General features: G+C 41.8%; 1 protein-coding gene across 1 annotated transcript; it reads right to left on the reverse strand.

The window, feature by feature from the left end:
- LOC128740968 (DNA-binding protein D-ETS-6) lies at positions 1-24,160 on the reverse strand. The gene is given in 5 exon segments (XM_053836544.1): positions 1-502; positions 5,641-5,827; positions 6,400-6,447; positions 23,754-24,099; positions 24,101-24,160. Coding segments are annotated over 5 exon segments (1,143 nt in total).
- Between the last annotated feature and the right edge of the window lie 1,350 nt (positions 24,161-25,510).

Here is a 25,510-nt window from a genome sequence, read left to right on the forward strand (position 1 = left end):
TTAACCAAAGGGTTTATAGGATGTCGATTCATCGCTGCTTTGCGTTGGAGTGGACACGGCCGTTGTCGTCGTCGGCACGGTGGATGTACTAGGAACGATTGTTGTTGTACGAATTTCCGGTTGAGCTACCGGAGGAATCGTCGAGTAGGATGAGTACGGTGGCCAATAGGAGACTGGAGCCGGTTTCCCGGTCGTGGTGCCGCCGCCTGCTGTCAATGAGGTAGGCGAGGAGGATGATGCCGTCGAGATGGATTCCGGACTGGCGGCCGTGCCGAAACTTCTTGGACTGCTTTCGGAAGGGTTTGTGCCAGCCGGGCGGGCGGTACCGTACAGATCGGTGTGTGATGAGAAATTATCGTAGCTAGGAGAGATCATACCACTGGTGCTCGGCTCGTTAAGCTGAGCCTGCGCCTGACAAGCTGCCATCAGTCCGTGGAAGTCAAATTTATACGCGTACCGTTTGCCGTGAACTTTGGTCATAATGTTTTTGTCGTAATAGTACCTGCGAAAGAGAAGAAAGAATGAGTGAAACGGAATCTTGCAACGGTAACGGATACACGGTGTTCCCATAGCAACCGCGAAGGCTCGTCCACCGATAGTGAATGGGTGGCATAACATTCGGATGATTCACCTTTCTGTCGCATTCCGAGCATTTTTGCAGCTTCCTCTTTGGGACCGAACGAGAGCGTGTTGTTTTACCATTCTGCTTTATATGGCGTGCGAAAACGCGTGGCTGATTTTGTACAACGGGAGCACCTCTGGCCAGATGCCGATAAAAACCGGTGCCTGATATTGAGCAACATAACCAGAATGCCGGACATACTAGCGTGGTGAGTGATGAATTAATCTTTAAGGCCCATAAGAGATGAAAGAAGTGGAAGACGTTTGTCATCACTATGCTTCACGGAGAGATGTGAATCACAAGATATGATGCATGACTTCGTAATTTGGTAACATTATTATTCAATGTAGTAGGCAGTGAAATAATAATTATATAATCAATTTTTGGGCGAAACTGTAAAATTTTGTTACAATGGTTTGCCAAAAAAACGAACCTAAAATTGAGAAAAGTTCAACTTGACATTTCAGAATTTTGTATGGCACAAAAAAGACTTGTTGCGTCGTATTGTTACTAGAGATAAACACGTTTTAATCAATAATTTACATAATTATTTAACTTAATTAAGCTCAGTGCTAATTTTGTAATGTTTGCATCACGCTTTTCTTATTACAGCTCTTTTGAATAGTTTAAAAATGCGTGTGTAAATTATAAAAACAAGGTTGTTATTAAAAATATTTTTTTTTACTCTGACAAAAGGAGGATTAACTCGAACTATTGGGGAATATTTAAAATTATCGTACGAAACGGGTCTAAGGGTCTTAGATATTGAAATTAAATTTTTTGCGCAAGTATAGTTAATGAACTTATGAACAAAAATAGTATTTAAAAAAAATTGATGCTCTGTTATTTTCCCAGAAAATGCCTAGGACTTTTTTCAATTTTCTTGGACATCACTAATTTTTAAAATTCGTAATTCTTAAACCTGGTATCGTTATCGTTAGCAGCATAAATCCTGAGTGGCTCGTGCGGTTTCAAGCAGTAGTTTTAACTCGATCTTGTACCACTCGTCGCCAATTTCCCAGGACCCTCAGAATGCGCAAATCACTTTCGACCTAGTCGAGCCATCTTGCACATTGATCCCATCTGCTTCTCGCGCTGGTTTGGGTTGTTGAGCTGTTTTTGTCATACTGTCGTCCGGCATCCTTACAACGTGTCCGGCTAACCGTAGCCTACCAGCTTTCGCCAGATGTACGACGGAAATCTGTTCTAGCAGTGCATGTAGCTCATACGCCACTTTCCGTCCTTTAGTTTGTAAATATTCCGACAAATATCATCTGTAGCACCTTCCGCTTAAAAAAGGTCAAGGGCGTGTAAAGGGTGTCCCACATCAAATTGCACCACGGAAGAAACGCTGTAGAAAATTACCTAATTGACGAATCCTTTTCAAACTTTCAGACAATAAAATATAACCCATTAGTAAGCTGCATATTAATTTCATTCAACTTCAATACCATAACCGTATGCTCGCATTTACGCCGGGTATAGTTCCGGTGCATTGGGAGGGGGGTTCATGTCCTTGGGTATGAAAATAACATCGTTGGCTTCTTACCACTCCAGGATATTCCTTGATTAGTGACATGAAGCTAGATCCGGGCAGAAGATAGGGCACTCGTGCTGATTCAACAGTAGAAGCAGACGCTTTTGTAGACTCTCGTTGAGGTAGATCTCCCCGTTTACAGTCCTGTTAGTCACGAACGGCGCACTCTGTTGCCACATTAGCAGATCGCTTGCCAAATCATTGCAATTGGAACTGGATTTCTTGGCAAACTTTTAAAGTTTCTGCTTTCTTACTTCTACTGGAACATCAAACTTATACTGGGAAGTGAAGAACATTGGCCCCGGAAACTGCCGGAAGTTCACCTTGACGCAAGTTTCATCAACCATGACGCGAAACTGCGACTTTGTCAGCATCTGGACGTACAGTTTCCAGGCTCGTGACTGTCTCACCGTATTTTACCGTTAGTCACGATTTGGAGCCTTCTGCATTTTGTACGTATTCAGTCCCTCCCGGTCCTTGGCTCTCTGAACGAAAGACTTAGACAGATTTCAATTTGCCGAAGCATTGGGATTCTCCTTAAACGCTTCCACGACACGCTTGTGATCCTGATCACTAATGGAACGTCCATTCTGATCGCATTTCTCCTTCCATTCGATGCTCAAAGTTTCGTAGTAACGTTTAACTATACAACTCGCAGTTGAACGCACAATCCCGAGTTGTTTTCCGATGTCCCGATAAGACAGTTGAGGATTTTCCAGGTGCTTGCGCAAAATCAATTCACAACGTTCCTTTTCGGGTGACGCCATTTTTTCCAGTTTTCAAAAAAACTGACGGCGATAAAAATACAGGATCTTTACAATGGCCCCGTAGTTTTCCTGTACTCTAATAACCGGCTACGAAGTCTGTCATTAAAGAAGGGTCAAGTTCTTAAGGACGTTTATACCCACGGCTTTGCTTGTGCTGGAGCATTACTATCTTCCATGGGCACTCTTAGGTCAACTTTCGTTTCACCTCCCTCTGCAACTTCGCCATTGAGGTATTCATCGAAAAACTGCTTCCACTTGTCGACCACCTCGCGCTCGTTTGTGACCAGATTCTCTTCCTCGTCCCTACGCATGTCAGGTTTCGTTGGCTACCCCTTACCCCTTACCCCTTATTTGATTCATCTTCTCGTAACACTTGCGTGTGTCATTAGCTCGGAAAAGTTGCTCAAATTCTTCACAATCTCTGTCCTTCTTCGGGCGTTTTTTACTCCTCAGAATCGTGGATAACTGGTTCCTTGTTCGTCGGTATTTGACTAACTTCTCCCTAGCGGCAATGCTCAGATAATTTTTCCTAGCCGTTTTTTTTCTCTCCACCGCTTGTTGGGATTCCCCATCAAACCAGCGGCCTCTCTGATGGCCGAGCGTATACTGCCCCAATAGTCTTCGAGGGTTGAGCCACCTACGTCATCGGAAGAGGGCAGTGCCTTATTCAGTAATTGCGCGAAGCTCTCGGCAGATTGCGGGTGATCTAGCTGTCTATTGTTCAGCGGAGGAGGACTCCAATCCAATCAAAAATAGTGGAGTTAAACCGTTTTGCTAGTTGAGCTGGAATTCGACAATGCTTGACAATTTGAAAATGTTCAGCAGTTTGTTATGTAAATTTATAATTATTATTTATAATTTATCTATACTCTGTACATCATTTTAAACAGTTTCTTAGAGTTTGTAGTTCCACTAAGAGTTAAACCATCAGGCCAGTATCTTCTAATGATTGGCGATGAATTTGCATTTTGACAATTTTGGCAAGCAACTAACTGGCGCAAAGCAGAAAATGAAACACTCGAAAACTATTCTCGGATAAGACAGTCGCTGATTTGCCTCGCTTTGCGAATTGCGACGTTGCGTCACATGCACAAATATCCCTTCGCCCTGTTTCCGTGCAGGACAACAGTTCCGAACAAATTCTTGCAGTATAAGTGGATGCAATCTGGCAAAAGGATAAAATCGATAAACGATAAAATCGGTTGAAGAAAAGGGATGGTTTTGCACTGTAGAGTACTTCCCAAGCACAGACATCAAATTGGTATAGGTTTAAATGTCGCAAACAATTATCGACCTACTGAGACGGGGGGTTTAGTACTTCTTTTTTGTAAAAGCAAACCACACTAAACAGATGGTGTGTTTAACTGTCGTTACTGCCTGTGAAGCAAGGTAATCACGAGAAAAAGCATGGAGAAATTTGACCTTGAAACTTTGATTGAAGATGGAAATTGTAATAAAAACCACATAACATAAAAATCACTACAATTATTATAAATCGATTGGTATTCAAGCCATTAAAACCCATTGAAAATTGGCAGAGCTGTTAGCGTTTAAAATCTTTTATTTTTTCAGGACGTTCGCATCCCAAACCTTGCCGTAAGACGTACTTCGTAGTTCATAATCTCATCAAACGTCGGTTCCGTACCAAGCCAAGGAACCGACAAGCGTCCGGGGAAAGTTGAATCCGTTTAAAATCGGTAAATTAGGTAACTCCCTGGAATTAAAACGATAAGTGTGCATGCCCAAATCTTACCATCCAACTGGTATTTACATAGTGGGCAGCCACGTAGCCAGAGGTGGGGGCCAGGAGCCCTATCTTGGCTCCTAATACATTATATGCATATCTTACTGCTTGTAAATATAATACATTATAATACATTTAATCTATTGTTGTTCTAAACGCAAAAATATGCATATAAAACAGTTAAAATCAAAATTGGGCCCCCGGGCCCCCCTTCTGGCTACGTGGCTGATAGTGGGACGGCTGTACAGCATGAAGGCGCTTGCAGCATTCGAGAATGTATTCATCCCAGCCTGTGTTCAGTTTGTAGTTAGTAAATTCGTCTGAGAACGTAGCCTGGTTTGAATTGTGTCATTGTGAGCAGCGAGCAAACTTGGCACTGGCTGGATCACCTGTTAGTGAACAGACTTCCATTGTTCAAACTATTCTGGGACAACAGATGGTGCTTTCAAACCTCAATTCTTTTTGTGCTGATTGATGAGTGCAAATAAGCCGTGAAAATGACAATTTAGAATTATTCGCTTTCGATTGCGTTTAGGCATTATAATTTTCGGTAAAACTCAAAACATATTGAAAAGTTCTACATATTGTGCGTTTCCTCTATTTTGGTCCGCAATATTTCAACTTTCCAACTACTTTGCTGTATTATTTCAAACAAGAATAATTTTCAGATTTCTTTTGTCTGACAAAATATTTTAAAAACTTCAATAGTTTCCTAAAAAAACGGAATCAAGAAAATTCGGGTTTGTAGTAAAAAGCTTCTTTTCTTAATGCAATTTTCTTAAAAATTCCCACAAAAAAAAGTCCATTCACGATTTCACGATGGATTGAAACAATTTCTCATTCCACAGCGGGTGGGCAGCGAAAAAATTAAACAATTATAATCAAACAATCCGCACCGCGTTGCCGATAGAAAACGATTTGATTGATGAGTGAAACCTCCCCGGCGGAACGGAATGTTTCTGTCGCTCACCTCAGTGCCCGGCTCAACTTGTCATAGTTCATGTTCGGCTTTGCCTTCCGCTCACCCCACCGGCGGGCCACCTCGTCCGGATCGATCAGCTTGAACTCGCCATTGGTTCCTTCCCAGTGGATGAAGCGCTCGTTGGACGAATCAGCAAGCAGTTCGAGCAGAAACTGCCACAGTTGGATCTGCCCACCTAGAAACAAACAACACGAAGAAAATAAAGTAGACACGGCACGGAAAGTGCGAGCGGGATAGAGAGCCTTATGGCCACGACAGCAGGGAAGATAACATGCTGGCGCTGGCTGCGAGGCGAGAGATTATGCACTTGGTTTGGATGTAGAGTGACTGTGTTTGTGTATAGGTTTGTAATGAATGGTTAAGGTAAAGTTAGGAAATTTGACCATCAGGTTTATGTGGGAAATTTGTCGGTTAGTAATTATGGCAATCACCTTACCTCGTCAAATTAAATGGCAAGTCCCTACTAAGTCTACTTAGACAAAAGAAGCTTTTAAACGTTTGAGCCATTTAATGGAACAGAAAAATAAAAACTGAATTGAACGCAATGAGTATTATTTCTATTTGACCGTTCTTTACACAAAACTTTAAACATGGCAAGTAAACGAATTTACTATTAGAGGTTATGGAATGATGTGAGTTATTTGCTGTACAACTAAGCTGCACTGATAGTAAAAGAAACCAATTCGGTGCGTCCCATATTTGCGTACGTTCACTTGAAAACGTAGCCAAGAAGTTGACAACACTTACCTTGAGCTATCAATCGATGAGAGGCTGCGTTCAACAGTTGATATGGCTCTAAAAGAAATAAACAGAAATAAATATCATGAAACAATTGAGGAAAAAAAGATTATCATATTATAGGTAATTCTACAATTCTGCAATATTTATAAGAAGGCTTGTCGTTTTGAAGGCTATAAATTATTAATTATTAAGAGCTTTTAGAATCACAGTAGGCATATGTTGTTGGTTCGTTTATTTACATGGCGGCTATCAGCGGAATTGGCACGTCGCAAATTGGTCCTGCACTTGAATTATCCCAAATACACGGTAAGTGCTATCCTGAAATAATTTGGACAACGTCTGACCATCGACAGGAACACCAGAAGTGGCAGAAAAGCCAAGACGGTTGATCCTCACGAAAGTGGTGGCTTTAATAAACGTGATTTGTTACATTCCGTTTTCGAAATCTAATCAACAGATTTCGCAGATCGCAGCCAGCTGTTAGCGTACAGGACAATTGCGGAGCTATTGCTACGATCTTATAAACTTTAACAGCCTCTTCCAACCAAGATTCGAACATACGGCGACTGGCTTGTTAGCTTTTTGTTGCTGTCATCGAGAGATACGGAAAATTGCAGATTTTTTGCAATCCTGGCTCAACCAAAGCATAAAAAAGGACTGGTTTCACGGCACAAGTTGCACAGAACCTACAAAAAAAGCTAAACTTTGGGTTACAAACGTCTTTAAGAATTGACCCTTCTTTATCGCTAGACTTCGCAGCCGGTTGTTAGAGTACAGGACAATTACGGGGCTAGTGCAATGATCCTACTTGATTCTCTAGCAACACCGCCCAACCGAGATTCGAACATACGGCTACTGGCTTGTTAGACCAGTATCGTATCTCGAAGCTAAGTGAACAGTTGCACAGAACACAGACGCGAGGTAAAATCTGGAGGTAAACAAACGATCAAGGAAACTCCAGGAGCATTTGCCGACGAAACGGGATTGCCTCGTTACAGATGATGACATGACACGTCCTACGAAGGTTTTTTAGGGCAAATTCCTGGACAAGAGAAAAAGTTACTCGTTTAGCAATATGCGGAACTTTCTCATAACTTCTGGAACCAAGAATTAGGAAATTTACCAAAAAGAGTCCCGTCATAAAAGGTTGGTATCTTTTCTGCAGTAACATGAGGTTGATTGTTTTGTTGGGCCGGTTTGGCAAACTATCATCACCTATCACTATTCAAATTCGACCAAACAATGTATCATCGGCAAGTATTCCATTTTGCACATTTTCCCTATTTTGATCAATATATAAACTGCCGCTACTCGCTTAGCAGTCCCATTTATATAGAAAACTCCATAGAAAATGGAACTGTTATGTGAGTAGCGGCAGTAAACGTAATGCAGAAAACGAGAATTTGAGGAAGAATCGAATAGGGTTACCATTTATTTAGACTACAGTTGGTGCTAAATTTACCCAGCTTTCCATGTCAATTGAAATTATTCGAATATATCACACCACGCCACCACGTAATTTAGGTAAAATAAGTCAACAACCAAGCTGTAGACAGCGAAAAAACAATAGTATCGATTACTAATTCTCCCGATTAAAACAGACTTTGTCAAAAGTTCCGTGGACCCCTGTTCGTTTGACCGTTTTTAATCTGAATTCTTTTTAATGTGAACCGCGCTGGTTTGCGCGACGTGCCAATTAAAAGTGGCTTAAATGTCATTCTAAACATGACATCATTTGCTTATGCAGTCAATGCACAATACACACGACTCGTTTGTCCTGATCTAGTGTATTTAATCTGTTTTACATTGCATTTTCCCAACAATTTTGATAGAAATGCAGTCGGAGAATGAAATATTTGCTGCTTGCAACTGCCAACTAAATTAATCCACCAAAACAATAACAAAGTGCAGGGCGGCCAGTTCATACAAGTTTCAGCATACTTAGGGTTGCCAGTTGTTCAAATTAAAAACTAACCTCGTTAGTTTGCATCAGGAATCGTTCAAATGAACGGGGGTCCACGGTATTAAACTAAACAGAATTAACCATATTCAATTCTACGGACTGCTTTACACAACTTCTTTTGCCAGCCGAGGGCCGGGGTGGCTCTAGCTGTATCAAGAATTCCTCGCCACTGTATTCGGTCCCGAGATACTCATCGTCAATTCGTTGCGCGTTTCGACACACGCAAGTCAGCTTCAACCTGTTTGAGCCATTTAGCACGTTGGGTCCCTCTATTCCTGGTGCCGGTGGGGTTCTTGAAGAGAACGGATTTCACTGCACAGTCGTCCGGCATCCTTGCGACGTGGCCGGCCCACGGTAGTCTCCCAACTTTCACCAGGTGGCCAAGCAACTCGAGGCTTATACGCCTACGCTACTCTCCGCTATCCATTAGTACTCCGCCAAAAATAGTCCGCAAAACCTTTCGTTCAAATACGGCAAGTGCACGTATGTCTTCCGTAAGCAAACTTACTGCCTCAAGTCCGTAGAAGGGCTATCAGCTTTGTTCGGCAGCGTATGTTTCTTGATGGAAGCGTCTTGCGGAGGGAAAAGTAAGCTCGACTTCCAGCATGGATGCTTCGTTGTATCTACTTACTCGTATTGTTGGCAGCAATGACCAGAAGTCCCAAATATACGAACTCATCAACCACTTCTAGTTCATCGCCGTCAAACGTTGCTTTCGCTGAAGAATCTTCCTACTCTATATATGGTTATCGACGCATTGATTTGCAACCCAATCCTCCCAGCCACTGTTTTTAGTCTGGCTTAGATTGCCTTTGCTGTTCCAAGGTTTTTAGTAAGATGTCGAGGTCGTCTGCAAAGCCTAGGAGTTGGCTACTCTTGTTGAAGATAGTTCCTCTGGTTTCGATGCCCGCTCGCGGGATCACACCTTCAAAAACGATGTTGAATAACATACAGGATAGTCATTCCCTTGCCGCGACCCTCTGCGCGAGTCGAAAGGGCTCTAGAGTGTCCCCGAAGCGCGCACGCAGCATATCACTCGCTCTAGGGTAGCTTTCATCAGCCTGGTCTGTTTGTCCGGAAAACCGTACTTGTCCATTATCTGCCATAGCTGTTCGCATTCAACTGTATCGTATGCAGCCCTGAAATTCACGAAAGTATGATGTGTGGGCACATTGTTCTCTCAAAATTTCTGAAGGATTTGATCCGATCACTCTTTTTGTAGGTGGGACAGACCACACCCCCCATCCGCTCTTCCCAAATCCTTGAAATGGTTCAGTGAAGTACCGTTGCTAGCGGTTCTTGCTCATTTTTGTAAAGTTCTGCTTTACACAAAATAGTTTGATTCTTGAATCTTAGTCCAAATTCTTGCTTGGTACAGTCCAATATGATTAAATATTGTTAAAATGTACGGAAAAATGAGCCAAATGGTACGCTTTCTAAATGTCTAATAGAAAAGGGGTACGAACTCCGCGATTCTCCGAAATTTTGTACATAAGTTCAGTTATATTTTATGTACTGGTCGATAGTTTCTCATTTTTGAACACTATGGTATGGTACAATGACAATGGCGTCATTCTGGTTCCCAAGAAATGGAGCCCACCGAATTTCCGGAGCTAAGACCGACTTTAGAATACTGGTCAATTGTGAATGGGCTGATCGTCCATGTTCCATGTACAAAAAATGTTCGAATCTGAACAGGGCTATGCTGCTAAACAGGGTCAGTAGGATCGTTGCACTATTCCCGTAATTGTCCTGTACACTAATTAGCGGCTTCGAAGTCTATCGATAAAAAAGAGTTATGCTTTTAAAGACGTTTTACCCCAAGGTTTTTTGTCAAGAAAAAACTGAAGAAGAATGGAATTACAAGAGACTCGGAGGAATTCCAAACACCAAAAAAACAGAAAAAGAAAATATGAAAGTATGATTACAATTCGAGAATAAACTAATTAGAAAGCAAAAACAAAAATCAACTTTATAACATGTTCAGGTAGGAGTAACGCATTGAGTTTTGAATGAGCAATATAGAGATTCTGCCACTAAAATGTTACATATCACTTTTATAACAAAATATGTTACTTGTAAAAAATTGCCATAATTACCATCAGCATTTTAAAACTGTATTAAATGTGTCACGTCGCAGTTATTAATATTTGCTGATATATCTTTATTTGCTAGCTTATTTTTAGATTATCTGAAAATATCGACAATTAACCTTTTACACAATGTCTTACAATTTAGATAAAATCATTACAGTGCTTGTTATAAGTCAGGTATTAATTAATGGAACTTTAGTTGTAATTTTTGTTATTTTAACCACCTTAGGAAATTTATAACAACGGTTGTTATAATTTATCTAATTGATAAGAACCGTTGTTAGAAAAGTTGATATCAAAATAACAATAACAATAACAATAACAATAACAAATAAGTCCTCCTGATCGGGTTATTAGACTAGTGTCGTACTTCAAGGCCTGCTGGGAGGCAATATGGAAATATAAAAATATTTAAATAAGAAAATATGAAAACATGAAAATATGAAAATACAAAAACTCGAAAATATAAAAATATGAAAAAGTGAAAAGAAGAATCTTTTTCCTGTAACTTTTGCCGCAGGGTCTAGATTCAATCTTTCAAAGAATGATATTTTTATAAGGATTCCAGTGATGTGTCGTGATTCTTTGCGGCACACGCCCCAAAGCAGTTCTAGCAGTTAATGAAGGATACCCTAGTTTGCTCGATATGAAGGGATCTTAAAGAAAGTCATTTTCAACTGGCATCCGATGGCAGGCAGATGTTTTTTAAATGTGTCTTTGTTGAAAGTTGTAGAAAAAGGAAAGTGTCCAGTAGCATTAGCTAAACTGCCGACGGCAGTAGTATGTGTGTGTGTGTGTTACAATCCATCGCCCGCTGACCGGCAGCGCTTTTATGTAATAAAATTACTTGCATCCACAAGTTGGTTTCTGTAAATGCAAATAATTTTAGTCCTGGAGATGGAAGGTGATAGCTCTATTGTTCATCCAGCGACCCATTTCTAGAATGCCTGGATATACACGTACATTCCGAGGTCGCCTTCATAAACAATCAGCCCCGCATGGATATTTTCACATATCCATACTTCCAGAATAATTTTCATTATTCTGGCACGTATTTAGTTAAACAAAGTCATAATTGCTAAATTCTTCTAGACCAATTTAATTTTGAAGCACAAAAGCATAATTTCTACCGTAGCGCCAACTACATGTCAAATGAAACCACTATTCGTCAATAAATATCGAAAATAATTTTCGATAATTGGCATCTGAAAGAATTTTATTGGGGTTTATCAGGTTTGTTTTGTTTCTATGACATGTGTTTGGAAACCACTTTAACTTTGAAAATGTATACTTATCTCTTGCCAATCGACATGATCAGCATACTACAGGAAAGCAGCAAACTCTAAACTGTACACTCGCGCAAACTGCATCAATAAATACTATGATTTAACACTGCAGACTTCTAGAAAAACAGAGCGTTCGAATGAAAACAAACAGCCGGCACCGTGCTCCCAGAATTTCTCTAAACTGCCGACGGCAGTAGTAATAGCAAAAATCCTTCTAAATAATCTTTACTATAAATCCGTCAAAGTCTTTGTAACTTCAAGTAGTGTTATTTTCGAGCTTGGGTAGTAGTCGTAAAAATGTGAAGTCGTAAAGTCGTTTTCAAAATTTACCGACGGTAAACCAAAAATTATCAAGGAATCAAAGAGTAAACGAATGACCGGCTACGCAAGAACGAAAACAAAAATATTGGCCCAGCCGTCGTTTCAATTAATATTCTACCATGAATCAAATATTAAGAGAACATTCAACTAGTAATTTCTTATGCCTGGTTTTAAAAACCAAATTAAACTTTAAATGAAGACTTTATAGTCATTATTGTCTTTGTTGCCTTTTACCTATATTTCGTCAAGATTCCTATTATTTGTGCTGCTTTTGATTCACCAAATTTGCTACAACATGATGCCATATTTACACACTTTTATAACTTCAATGACCTCAGTTTCCTTTACCAATCACACACGTACGGCAATTTGGTAATGATTCAATTTCAATGCAGGCAAAGTAAAAACGCCAAACCATCATCAGGATGAGCCATTTTGGTTTTGTTCCCATAGAAGACCAGTTAAGCCGCGCCGTTTCGTTTCATACAAAACACACTAATGTATGGACAACAGTCGGTATGAGAAAAGGCGGCAGCTGAAGAATTTCTCGGAAACCACGTCATAATACGCTTTAATTTATACACTAATTCACGAATTCAATCGTTCCCGGAATATCTCGCATTGTGACATTTGGTTTGGCGCCTCAAAGCCGCGCGAACCATCATGGTTTAATTTCAATGGTTTACCACCCAGCACTCTTAAGCTGCGGACCAGGTGCCGCACAAGATAGCCGATAAAATTAAGAACCAACCGCAAACATTTTTGTTCGCTCGCCCAAATAGGCAAAGTGAGTCACCACTACTAGACGTTTTATTATACAAATCACTGTTGATCACGGGTAGTTGCTCTACCTCCATACAGCAACGGCAGCGCCGACCGGTGATGGTGGTGCGAATGCAGATGATGATGATGCGGATGATTGTAGTGATTACCGGGGTAAACCCGCACGGATGCAAATCGGCGCGACGCGACATGCAGATCCTCGGAAAATCTCCACATGGCTGCCGGACCGAGCCCGAGACTCATCGAGTCGACACTCGCACTCATCTAGACACGGTAATTGACCTAAACCTAACGGAACACTTCCGGATAGACACTGTACTGACCGAAAGCCGCCGCGTGACTGACGGGCTGACCGTTTCCGCATGTCGGGGAATCTTCGGCGAACTGTTTTCGTCCTCCCCCCGTGTTCGACCTGACGGGTAGGTACTGCGGGTTGTTATAGCCCGATTTTGTTTGTTTGTTGCGGAAGCGCATGATCCACACTTAATTCCTATGTCAACAGCCAAACGGCAGCGAGAGGGTTACTTCCGCCAGGAGGAAAACCCGCGAGGGAAAAGTTTTCCTTGCTTTCGCTTTCGCACTAGAAGTTTTTATCTGACGGGGTCTTTCCATGAACGAAGATTCTAATCTGCATTGTTATAAATGATACTCACAGGGGTTTTTCAAGTCCATCAGAAATTCAACAACACCACCATCCTTCGTGACGGTTTTAACGGACGTCCGGCGAGAACAAATTTATAAAAATTCAATAACTGTAGACTCCTGCGGTTTGCTCTATTGGTAATTTATTCAGAAGGATTTAAGTTTGCTATTCTATATCGTTCCGCACGTTCTTTTGCTGAATTTTAACCACTGAACCTTCCGAACAAGTGGTTTACGTGCCCGATAGAGTTTGATTAGTCATGTCAAAGTATGTAATAAACATAGGTCAGAGCTCAGTTTCGACTTTTGGATTAGAAACTACTGCTATCCATTAATTTAGTTAAAAAACAAACGAAACTGCAATTGAACTCCGTAAATCACATCAGTCAATCTTTCGACTGAACTGACAAAAGGAAATCCCACTTTGGTTCCAGTTTATAAACGTTTCCTTCCTGCTTCCGCTCGCTGTTCGCTAGGCGTCGTCGGTTCAGTACGGCCAGAACGATGGGTATTGACGACCTTTTTTTTCGGGCTAGCATCCCTTCTTCTTCCTTTGGTAACGAAAGCCCGGAGAATCCCTGCGGTGCAAAGGCGGTTTTTCCCCCGCACTATTCACTGCAGGAAGCGAATGAAAATTGATATAAATGTCAACTGTCGGGGCTTAGGTGTACTGAGTTTATTGTTTAAATTAGCATAATTCCTTGTAAAAGCTGAACTGTTCGAGGTGAGTGTTCTCCAGAATGCGGACGGGAGCCGTCGGGTGCATGATTGCTCACTTCGATGAAGTATCTAGCTGAATCGGTGCGGTGGGCAGGCAGGCAGAGGCAGGTTCACTGTACAAGGATCATTTATTTATTATATCTTGTGACGTGACCCTCGACACCGCCGTCGGGTGTGTTAATATGCGAGCAGTATCAGTCTTGTCTATGCGGGATTTACTGTGACGAGAGGTTAAGGATTTCCCCAAGAAGGTTCCCATCATGGAATGGATGGAATTTTAAAGGCTCTAATAAAAGAAGGTGTCGAATGGAATTTTTATGCCAATCTCGATGCAGAAATGATCCAAACAAATGATGATTTTTTGCAGATTGTCCACAGATCTGTCGTAAATGTTGATGGAGCTTTTCTACTGTTTGTTGGGGTGTAGCAAAATTAAAGTAGGCTGCATTAACCTTGACAGCTATCACGAAACTTGTGTGCAGTTTAACAAAATTAGAAAATTTTCTGTCTTTTTTATTTTTGTAACTTACAAACAAGAGTGGCTAATAGACATTGCAGTGGAGTTCTGTTTTCTCAATATTTGTTTTAATGTCTACTTAATCTTCTGCGGCTGATGTGGTAGTTTGACAGACACAGAAAATCAGGCAAAGTAAACAGATACGTTATGTATTGTATTTTGATTCTGAAGGTGGCCGTGTCTTCCCGACTTGTTGTAATATTCTGTAAAACAATAAATTTCTAGGCTTGGTAAACTTATCTAGGGTAGATGCTCCAGTAATGGAGGGATTATGTCGGGGCATAGTGTGTAAAGACAATTTGAACGCTCAATTTATCAGTTTCCAATTGAACTACATGATAATATGGTGCACCATAATGTTGGCTTTAAATACCTACCAAAATTATACGATTCTGCTGGTTGATATATCTAAAATACTGCTTTTCCTGACATTAGTATGTGCTCCCAAAGTAGTGGTAATGTTCCTATAATAGTGGAAAATTTGCCTATAATAATGGAATGTTGTTTACCGCCTTAGCAACGCTTGCAGTGAGCATGGGAGCAGGTGGATACAGCGTAGGCTTGTTAAAATGCTATGGATTGTTACGAATTTCTTAAGCAATTCCACTTGATTGGTCCGCTGATAAGGAATTTGTAATTTTTGCACCAACATCTTGAATTTTGACTGTGTATCTTAGATAAAACTGTTAACAAATATATATTTAACAATAGAAAACTGAAATTATCTCGAAATCCGCCAAAATTATGATATATTTCGAGTTTCCACCACTACTGGTGCTACCACAACTACTGGAGCATCTACCCTATCATTTTTCATGGTCGAGTTCAATAATAAAAAAATCAGTTGTGATTCATCGATGTTAACTCGAGCAATTCAGACCCACGGTCAAATTACAATTAGGTATATTTCAATTCGTGTTCATTGAAAGCAGTTAAACTTTTACCAGGAATTTAACAGCAAAAAAATTGGCATCGTGGTTTTGGTAAATAGCGGTCAAAAAACGTGCAGTCACCATCGGATTTGGTCAACTCTCGACACAACAGCTAAAGATGGAGGAAACTTTACGTTCATTCCACCACGTTGTCGGTGGAACAATCTTCATGTTCATACACCCGGCCAGATGTTAACAGTAAAATCAAACCCAAATACAAATTCAGTTTTATTGTAGAGGTTTTCTGTACTTGCTTCCAACATAGATCTAGCCATCCCAAGCCCCTACCTAGCGCCTCCACGTGACCAAACCTGGAAATGCTTCAATTTATATAATCGCATGCTAGGAGGCGCAAGGTTGTGTGGTTTTCAGTTTCTAACCTTACAACTGTGGTTTTAGGCAACCATTGAACCACACGACTTTATGTTGAAGTGTAATATTATTTAAACTAATGTTTTTGGTAGACTGATCCATTTTCAGGGAACGAAATAAGGCGCTATATCCTTGGTCAGTTGCAGCTTGGCTTTTGGTCTGAATGCCATTAGTTCATCCCCGAGGGTCCGAAATAAGACTTAACCTTTATTAGCAAAGATACTCCCAACGACTGTAAATAAATCATTATCTATATGGGAAGCATTTGGCACGGGAGGTCCACGCTTTCTTCCTTCCCCTTGATTTTAAGGAGTTTAATGGAATTAGGTATTATTTCTGGCTCCACTTGATTCCTTGGAATTCTGTCTGTGGTACATGCTGTGCAGTTAATAGCCTGGCCGTTGACAAAAAAAAGATTCATTCAAGTAATCGTTATTTTCCAGGATGCTTTCAAGAATTGGCTGCGTTAGTGTGACATAAGATAAGATAAGATAAAAGAGGTTTTCAGTACTTGCTTCTCAAAACCGATCATAAAATTTGTCATTCTGCAAAACTCCGATATAAAACTTTTATAAAACTAGAGAGGTCCACACTAAAGAAGGTTCTCAAAAATATTTCCAAAGGTCTACTTGTAATTTGTATCGATATCTATTTATAGTGGCTTCCGAGAATCGGTTAAAACTTCAATAAAACACATGTGATGATGGTTTTATGATTCTCCTCTCTTATTCTCTCTTTCTTGTTTACTGGCTAGTTAGTTAGCGAGAAGACATGATGACAGGATGCGCGTTTACGAACAGCTCACAAATTCGCTTGCTTGGTAGCAGCCAACAAACTCGTCTAGTGTAATTTGCGCTTAAGAGCTATACTGCTATGCAGGACAATTACGAGACTAGCACAATGATCCTTACAAGCCAGTCGTACTATGTCCGAATCTCGGCTGGGCGATGCTGCTAGATAGAGTCAGTAGGATCATCTGTATACAGAGTGTAGAGTCTCAGCACTAGGCATAAAGCATGATTCATTTATAATTGGAACAATCTTTTGCTCATATTGTGGCGCTCTTGGTGGACGGATTTGGAAGTTCTTAGCGCTCACGTGTCGGAAATTCTGTTAGCTTCACCTATGTATTTTTAACATTCCGCAAAACGACTGTATTTTGAAAACAAACAACATGGAAGCCGAAAGAAGGGAAAAAATTGTGCACAGTTATTTGAAAAATTCATTTTCCATTTTCCAAGGTCTGCATCTAGGCTAGCTAAACAGCTGAAATTTCCCATAAATACCGTATGGCGCGTTATCAAATGGTATAAGGAAACATTGACGACGATTCGGAAGCCTGTCGGACCGCGATTTGGCCAGAAAATTCGGTGCTGCCCATCGTACCGTGAGGAGAATTCGACTCCGGGAAGGAATCAAGTCGTATCGAGCTAGCAAACAGCCAAACCGAACCATAAAACAGAATAGTGTGGCCAAAATCCGTGCTCGAAAGCTATTCGACCGGGTGCTAACCAAGTTCGACGAATGTCTTCTGATAGACGATGAAACCTATGTCAAGGCTGACTTCGGGCAAATTCCAGGCCAAAAATTTTACTTTGCAGCGGCTCGGGGGATGTTCCAAGCAAATTTAAATTTGTTTTTGGCGACAAATTTGCACGAAAATTTATGATTTGGCTGGGCATTTGCAGCTGTGGCAGAAAAATGAAAGTTTTCGTTACAAATAGGACAATAACGTCGGAACTGTACCGAAAAGAGTGTCTCCAAAAACGAATGTTGCCGTTCATTCGATCCCACCATCATCCCGTAATGTTTTGGCCAAATTTGGCAAGCTGTCGTTACAGTAAAGTCGTTCAAGAATGGTATGCAGAGAAAGGGGTCCAGTTTGTTCCGAAAGACCTTAACCCACCCAATTATCCCCAGTTGTGCCCTATTGAGAAATACTGGTCAATCATGAAGAGGAGAGTCAATGCAAAGGGAAATGTTGTCAAAGACATCAATCAGATGAAGACCTGGTGGAATAAGACTTGGTCAAAACGATGGACGAAGAAAGTATGGGCCGCCTAATGAGCCATATTACAGGAAAAGTTCGAGAATTCCTTCGAAATAAGTCGGAAGTGACGAGTCCAGCCGTGTGGTTGACTGAAAAAGAGTTGTCTTTTGCTTCCAGCGGTCCGTTTCCCTAGGTTTAGTAAGTAAAATTGTGGGTAACTCGGAGCTATCTTACATTGTGGTGACAGCGGTGGGATAGAATACGATAAAAAATATCCACAGATATTTTGGATGAAGGTCTCCCTTCCTCTGTGGAGCTAGGTGCGTCGACCTTCGGTGCTGGGTGAAAAAACGCACTCGAAATAACTGGTTTGACGGGGAATACCAGCAAGCGATGGACGGGGAAAAAGAGCATGGAAAGGAAAAACTATCTAAGCATTGCCATAAGGGCGAATTTCGCCAAGTATTAACGAACGAGCAGCCTCCCAGTTGGCTTCGAGGTATGACGCTGACCTAATAAGCCAGTCGTCGTATGTTCGAATCTCGGCTGGGAGAGGCTGTTAGAGTCAATAGGATCAACTGACCCTGCAATTGTCCTGTACTCTAACAGCTGTCTACGAAGTCTGTCGTATAAAAATAGAAGGTCAAGTTTCGATAACGGAATGTTAGCACCTAGGCTTTGCTTTTTTTTTATTAACGAGCGCGGAATGTGTTGATCACGATCCTGAGCAGGAAAAGCGCCGGAAGGAGAAGAGAGATCGTGAAGAGCTAGAACAACTATTCCGGGCTAATGATACAGGTAAGTTCTATGAGAAGGTGAACCTGTCTGTCACACCGAAGCGTGATATGTGTATCGACGAGGAGGGAAACCTGGTCACAAACCAGCGCTTGGTGGTCAATAGGTGGAAGCAGTTCTTCGACAGGCAACTCAATGGCGATATAACAAAAGGAGACGGAACGGAAGTTAATCTAGCAGCAGGCTTATGCCGTGCTCAGCAATTAATCTCAATTCTCAGCGTTTTGTAGCTAAACCAAAAAAGCGGAATCGATTTTCTCTCGCTTTCTCGGAGCTTACCTTCACGGGTAAGCAAAGAGTATTTTGTCTTTTGCAACGCTTTGTGGCTATGCTCTTTCTACAATTATGCGTACGCTTTTTTTCATCTTTCTTTTTTGGCCAGAGCACTACATACAGGGTGTTCGGTGCAACTACGAGCAGTCTACCTAAGCTAAGCAGAGCACTACATATAGGGTGTTCGATAAGTTCGAACACAGCTTTTCATCATTTCATCAAGTGCGCATCATGTGCATTCTGTGTATTTGTATTGGTGTCAGCTTTAGCCTTATATATGGTCGGTGTTAAATCAGACCGAACCAAGTCACAAAAATCTAATTTCGAGAAAAGCGAAGTCAACGTTTGCTACTCTGTGTCATTTAAAGCTATCAACCGTTCGAAATGAGGTCATATCTCTGGCTATTTGTAACATTTATGTAAGCTGATTAGAGTAAAATGTAGTTTAGGAAGTTCTTGATCGTTTGCTGTCATTAACTCATTTTTTTAAATTTTGCGACTTGGTCCGGTCTGACTTAACCCCAACCATATAGGCTAACCGACGCGCAAGGTGTCGACTTGATGTCATTTGTTATTTGTTTACCGCGCGCGATGAAGGAGTACCGCAACGTCGTTGTAAACTTGTTTGCGAGAGTTGTTTTCATCTATAACACCATCCGTCGGTACCGGGAGACGGGCTCGGCCAAGGACCGTGCTAGATCCGGGCGGCCGCGTTCGGCGAGGACGCCAGCAGCCATCAAGGTGGCGAGGGAGCGGGTTCGCCGAAATATGAACCGCTCGATCCGGAAGACCGCTGTTGACCTGGATGTGTCGTTCGAGACTGCCCTGGGGTAACGGAGTTGCAACGAAGAAGAGACTGGACAGAGCAAAACTGCTACTTTCGCGGCACGCTGGTCAGGAGTTCGTGTTTTCTGATGAGAAACTATGCATCTTGCAACAGCCGCACAATGTCCAAAATAATCGGCTGTCGGCGCCGGCGTTGGCCAGCATCCCCCCGTCTCACATAGACATACCGCGGTCCCAGAGCGCCGCGTCGGTAATGGTTTGGGGGTCGTATCCAAGCGTGGGAAGCTTCCACTAGTGTTTGTCGAGAAAAACGTGAAAATCAACGCCGCGTACTATAAGACCAAGGTTCTGGAGAAGGTCGTGTCCCCAGCACTTCGTGACCTCTACGGGAAAGATCATAACGCCTTTCAATCACACGGCGAATATCGTCCAAGCGTAGTGTCGGGAGTATTTGACCGATTTTCTCGATAAGACTTTGTGGCCTCCCAGCTCCCCTGGACTTTTATGTATGGTTGTACATGCTGGCCAAGCAGAGCGAACATTAAGTGAGCACTATGGACCAATTTAAGAAGGTCATTTCCAAGATCTGGGACGAGATGCTCATGGACCAGGTGCGAGCTGCGTGTGATTCTTTCTAGAAACGTCACAAGCTTTTTATAAAGCACAAAGGGGGGTACTTCCACCAAATATGTCGTTAAGGTTCTCAATAAACACTGCTTCAATAAAAATTCACTCAGAAAAGGATGTCTTGTATTTTCATTTTTTAAACACATTTTCAAAGTGTATTTGAACTTATTGAACACACTGTATTACATGCTCCAATGTCAGCGAGCAAATCGTTACAGTAAATGCCTATCCGATAGTCTTTCTAGCATTAGGGGAAATAGTCTCTTGCCTCTAGAGTGTGAAGAAAAGATTAGCTCTAGTTCTAATTGTACCCTTTCTGCGCACGATGAGTTTTTGTCAGAGAAAACAGTTTTTGGCATCATTCGAGGGCAGAGTAAACAATTGAACAGGACACGAAAACGCAGGGTAGTTGTAGGAAGCAGATTTCTCTGTCTCATTATGGTTAAGATGAGCAAACACAAGCCTGTCTATGAGTGCCTAAAAGCGATAACAGCGACCCAGCTCCCAATCTCAAAGAGATTCAGCGAAAATTCAGTCGGTTGAAGAATAATGGAGACGCCAGAAAAGACTGACATCTAGCAGAACCCTACAAAAATATCAAAAAAACCAATAGCAATGAATAATTTCAAGGATTTGGAATGCGGAATGGATGGAAGGTGTGATTTGTCCCATCCATAAAAAGCGCTATTGGGTTTCTCACGCTGATACACACCGCCTCTCAACGCCACGGCGCTTTCCCAGATTTTGTTACGTCGTCTATCTCATTAGCAAGATATCTCGTGGGGCAGTTTTAGGTGGATTTTATGGGGGCTCGTGCTACCGCGGATCAAATATTCACTCTCCGATAAATTCTCGTAGATCGTTCCCACGCATCATATTTTCGTGGATTTCAAAGCAGCATGCGATGCAGTTGAGCGCTGCCTGCTATGGCAAATAATGCATGAGAATGGTTTCCCGGACAACCTGACGCGGCTAATCAAAGGTAGACTGGAGCGAATAACGTGCTACGTACGTATTTTGCGGGCACACTCGAGTCCTTTCGAAACGCGCAGAGGGTTGCGAAAAGGGGATGGACTCTCCTGTATGTTACTTTCCATCGCTATTGAAGGTTTGGTCCGGTGAGCTAGCGTCGGAACGAGAGAAATGATATTCGGCAAAAGTAACCAACTCCTAGTCTTCGTCTGCGAAGACAATTTGAAATCACTATTAGAAACCTTGGGACGTCGGAGACTAGGAGGATTGGGTTACAAATCATCGCTTCGAAAATTGAATATCTGGTAGGACCTTCCTACTAGTAAGAGAATCCAGAGAAAACAACATTCGGGTTAACGGACAGTGACTACTGACGGCCATCAACCGAAAGGGGTTAATGAGCTCATATCTGGGACCTCTACCGGCAATCTGCAGGGCCTGGGAGGACGAGTGGGTCCGAATCCAGTTATAATTGGCTCCGATTCTGGCTTAGTTCGATCCGCGAATCCCACAGCTTGGATAAAAAGCAGCGGTACACAACTTCTTAAGCGTTGTTTCAATGACCCTCCCTTGCCTTATTTTTCGGTCTGTGGGATCCTATCAACATCTTTGTTTCGTTACTTTCTTCTACCATGTCTTACGTTAATTGTAAAAGAGCTATCATTATAAAAATTTAATTATATGCCTGACGTCATTAAAGGTCAAGACAAAAATACGAGATTGGTCTAAGTAATATATTGTAAAAGTAGCTAAGTAAAACTACAAAGGACCTATCTCAAATAAACCAATTTTTATACAGTGTTTGCGATTGTGAATATTGACAATCATCAGAGAGGCTCAGAGATATTGCTAAAAAAAATTGAGATTGCTAAACCGAATGTGAAAAACTATAAAAGTTTATGCTACCGTATCGTTTTTTACCGGGGTACCTATAACTAAAGGAAAATAAACAAACGGGTGGAAAAACACCAACGGCAACCACAAATTGCGCACAAGGTAATCAATTCTATCAAACGATCTATGAGCGGGAATGGCGAACACCTACATAAACTGTCAAAATCGACTGACAGCATGCCGAGGCTGTTCGTCATTATCGCTCATGGAAAGCTGGATGTTGTTTCGAGTTGTCTTGGTTACCCTTGATGTTTACTAATTATCACATGCCTACGAAACATCCAGTTCACGAGATACTTTTGGAAAATTTCACGTCTTTCTAACTGTTGAATTCAACACTAGTTTTCATTTCTCTCCATCATGTAACAATTTTTTGCAAATCACTGGTTTCTTATGAAAAAGCACAAATACGATTAAAATATCAATACTACAGTTCCGGAATCAAAATCTTATATTATATTTTGATTTTTTTTTCAATGAGAATGGAAAAAAGTCACTTGATTGGAAATTCATTTATGCAGTATGTAAAATTTTGGCAAACCCAATTACGCAATTTTTTAATGCACAAACAGCTTCTGCTTAATGAAATATTTTCGAAACACTTTCAAAGGTAGTAACAGAGTTTTAAGTATTATTGCGAGAGCAAATGCAATAGTACGAATTTAGTTGAAATGCCTTGTTCCGCAATTGCACCGTAAGTGTAAATATTAATAAGACACGTGAGTGATGTTTACCAAACTAACTGATAGTACTAGATTGATCAATCTGGAGCATAAATTTGACAAAAACATTGGAAACGAAACAGCAGAGTGTGGAGCCTCCTTCCGACGGAGACTGAATAAACATGTCGAAGAAAGGAATCACTGCGGAAGCTATTATTATCCTTAATTGAATTCATTTTCCGATTGCAATCAGGAAACGTTTATTTTATTACAGCCTCTTCTCTTTCCCTTCCGCTCCACTATCTGCACATACGGTAAATGATGTCGAAAGGATTATCACCAGCCACGTAGCCAGAAGGGGGGGCCCGGGGGCCCAATTTTGATTTTAACTGTTTTATGTGCATATTTTTTCGTTTAGAACCACAATACATTAAATGTATTATAATATGTTATAGTTATAACCAATAAGATATGCATATAATGTATTAGGAGCCACGATAGGACTCCTGGCCCCCACCTCTGGCTACGTGGCTGATTATCACTAAGGATGCTGAAATGACCGAACTATAATCACTTCAGTTTCCATCCCCGTTCGCACACTCTCAGAGTTGCAGAAATAATTCACCGGCCGTGTTCACTAGATTGGGGTGAATGGTCATTTATCAAGATTTCTACCGGCAGATTTGATTGCCACTGACCGGCTACGATGTAAGGGAAAAGCTAAGCGATTACCTGGATCAACATCATTTGCGAGCAGGTTGTCCTCAATTCCGGTTCCGGTCTGCAGCAAGTAAGCGAAATGTTTCGACAGTCTATCGCCGCCCTCTTTGCTGCCGGCACAAACCCAAAAATCCGCTTTGGCAAACTTGGCCAGATCAACTCCGTTGCTCGGGAATCTCGCCGGTTCCAGGCTAGGGAAAATTTCGAAATTCTTTGACACCCACTGAACCCAAGAGCTGATATGCTCGTCGGTCCATTCCAACGGATTAGTCGGTACATAGGTGAGCCCACTATCACTTTCTTCCTCCGGGGATGCGTCACTTATCACGATCCTTTCACTGCCATCATCGTGCATCTTTCCGCCTGTGTCGGTGATAATTCCATTTGCTACTTTCTTCGATCCTTAATCTAGGACACATCTAACACTGCCTTAGCGAGCTCTTCAAACCGTACGTTAAACCAGGCGCAAACATTTTTTTACACTTGTAATTCAAATATAACAACGTGCGCCCTATAACAGTCCATCCATCCCGAACCGATCTGCATGTATCAACTGGTGGAACTAAACTGAGTCAATTGTCGAATCCCGCGAATTTCACAAAAATCGACCGATGATTAATGCAGATGAGAGTGCAAAGGATGGATTGAGCTGAAAGATCGAGGTAAAATAAACCGCGCAGTGCAAAGTTGCCACCACCGCAACCAACCGCGGCGGACAGAACGAGAGAACAAGAGAGCGCGAACAAATGGCTACGCGAGTGCGCCAATCGATCGGAGCCTACACTTGATACAACCATCCGTTGAAGATCTGGATGGCACCGGTGGCGTAGCTGCGTGTGGTTCGTAAATCGTAACGATCTCCGTAAAGAGTGAGTTCGCTACCCGGATCTGCGAAAACCTAGCCACACCCCTGCATCCCACACAGCGAACGAACGGTTTCATTCATAAATTCGTGATTCATTCATGAAAAAAGTGACGCCGCCTGCTACCACGTGGAAAACAGCGTAAAAATATTTCGCTCTCTCACAGCATGAGTGTAATCACTACGTTGGCGCTGCGCTGGGGTTAGATTTTCGAAACGAGCAAATTCGTGGAAAATAGATGACGCCGAATGCGAGCATCGTTCAAGGTACATACAAATAAGTACGAGAGGTGCATTAATCATCATGTTCCAGTGAATTTGTATATTAAATTTTGTTTTGATGATAGTGGCGGACGGTATAGGAGAGTTGTCAAGGTCGCTCATAAAATCGGTCTGCCAGCTTCGATAGTTGATTCAACGAAACCTGAACCAAATGACAGTTGGAGACAGTGTGAAGCGTCTAGGCAGCTAGGTGCTCAACGACCAAAGACCAAACCAAACAGCTGCTCAACAAACAGAGTTCCGATACATACATTACTCACCCGGTCGGTTGGGAAAACCCACCTTGCGCCGATTGCAATCCTCTCGTGTCGCTTTTGGTCTCAGTTTGGTTATAAGAGCGTCCGTTGCTCCAAGGAGAGCGTGATCGTGCTTCTGATCGCGTCGCGCGCTGTATTGCATATGATTTGGGGGTAAAGCAAAGTACCTTCGGTTTGGTATTAGCAAACATTACCCGTTTAGTTTATGGTCGGATTGGGGATTTTTCCCGCGTTTGAATATATTGAACCCAGATCACATGACCGTCGGACAGAGGATATTCTAGTTTGAGTTATCGATTACAAAGGGGGCCTGACCAAAATGCTGAAGAGGTGTGTCTCTGTATTCGCAGTTAGTTGAATGATTTTTT

The sequence above is a fragment of the Sabethes cyaneus genome, chromosome 3 (genome assembly GCF_943734655.1).
Source record: "Sabethes cyaneus chromosome 3, idSabCyanKW18_F2, whole genome shotgun sequence".
NCBI lineage: Eukaryota > Metazoa > Arthropoda > Insecta > Diptera > Culicidae > Sabethes > Sabethes cyaneus.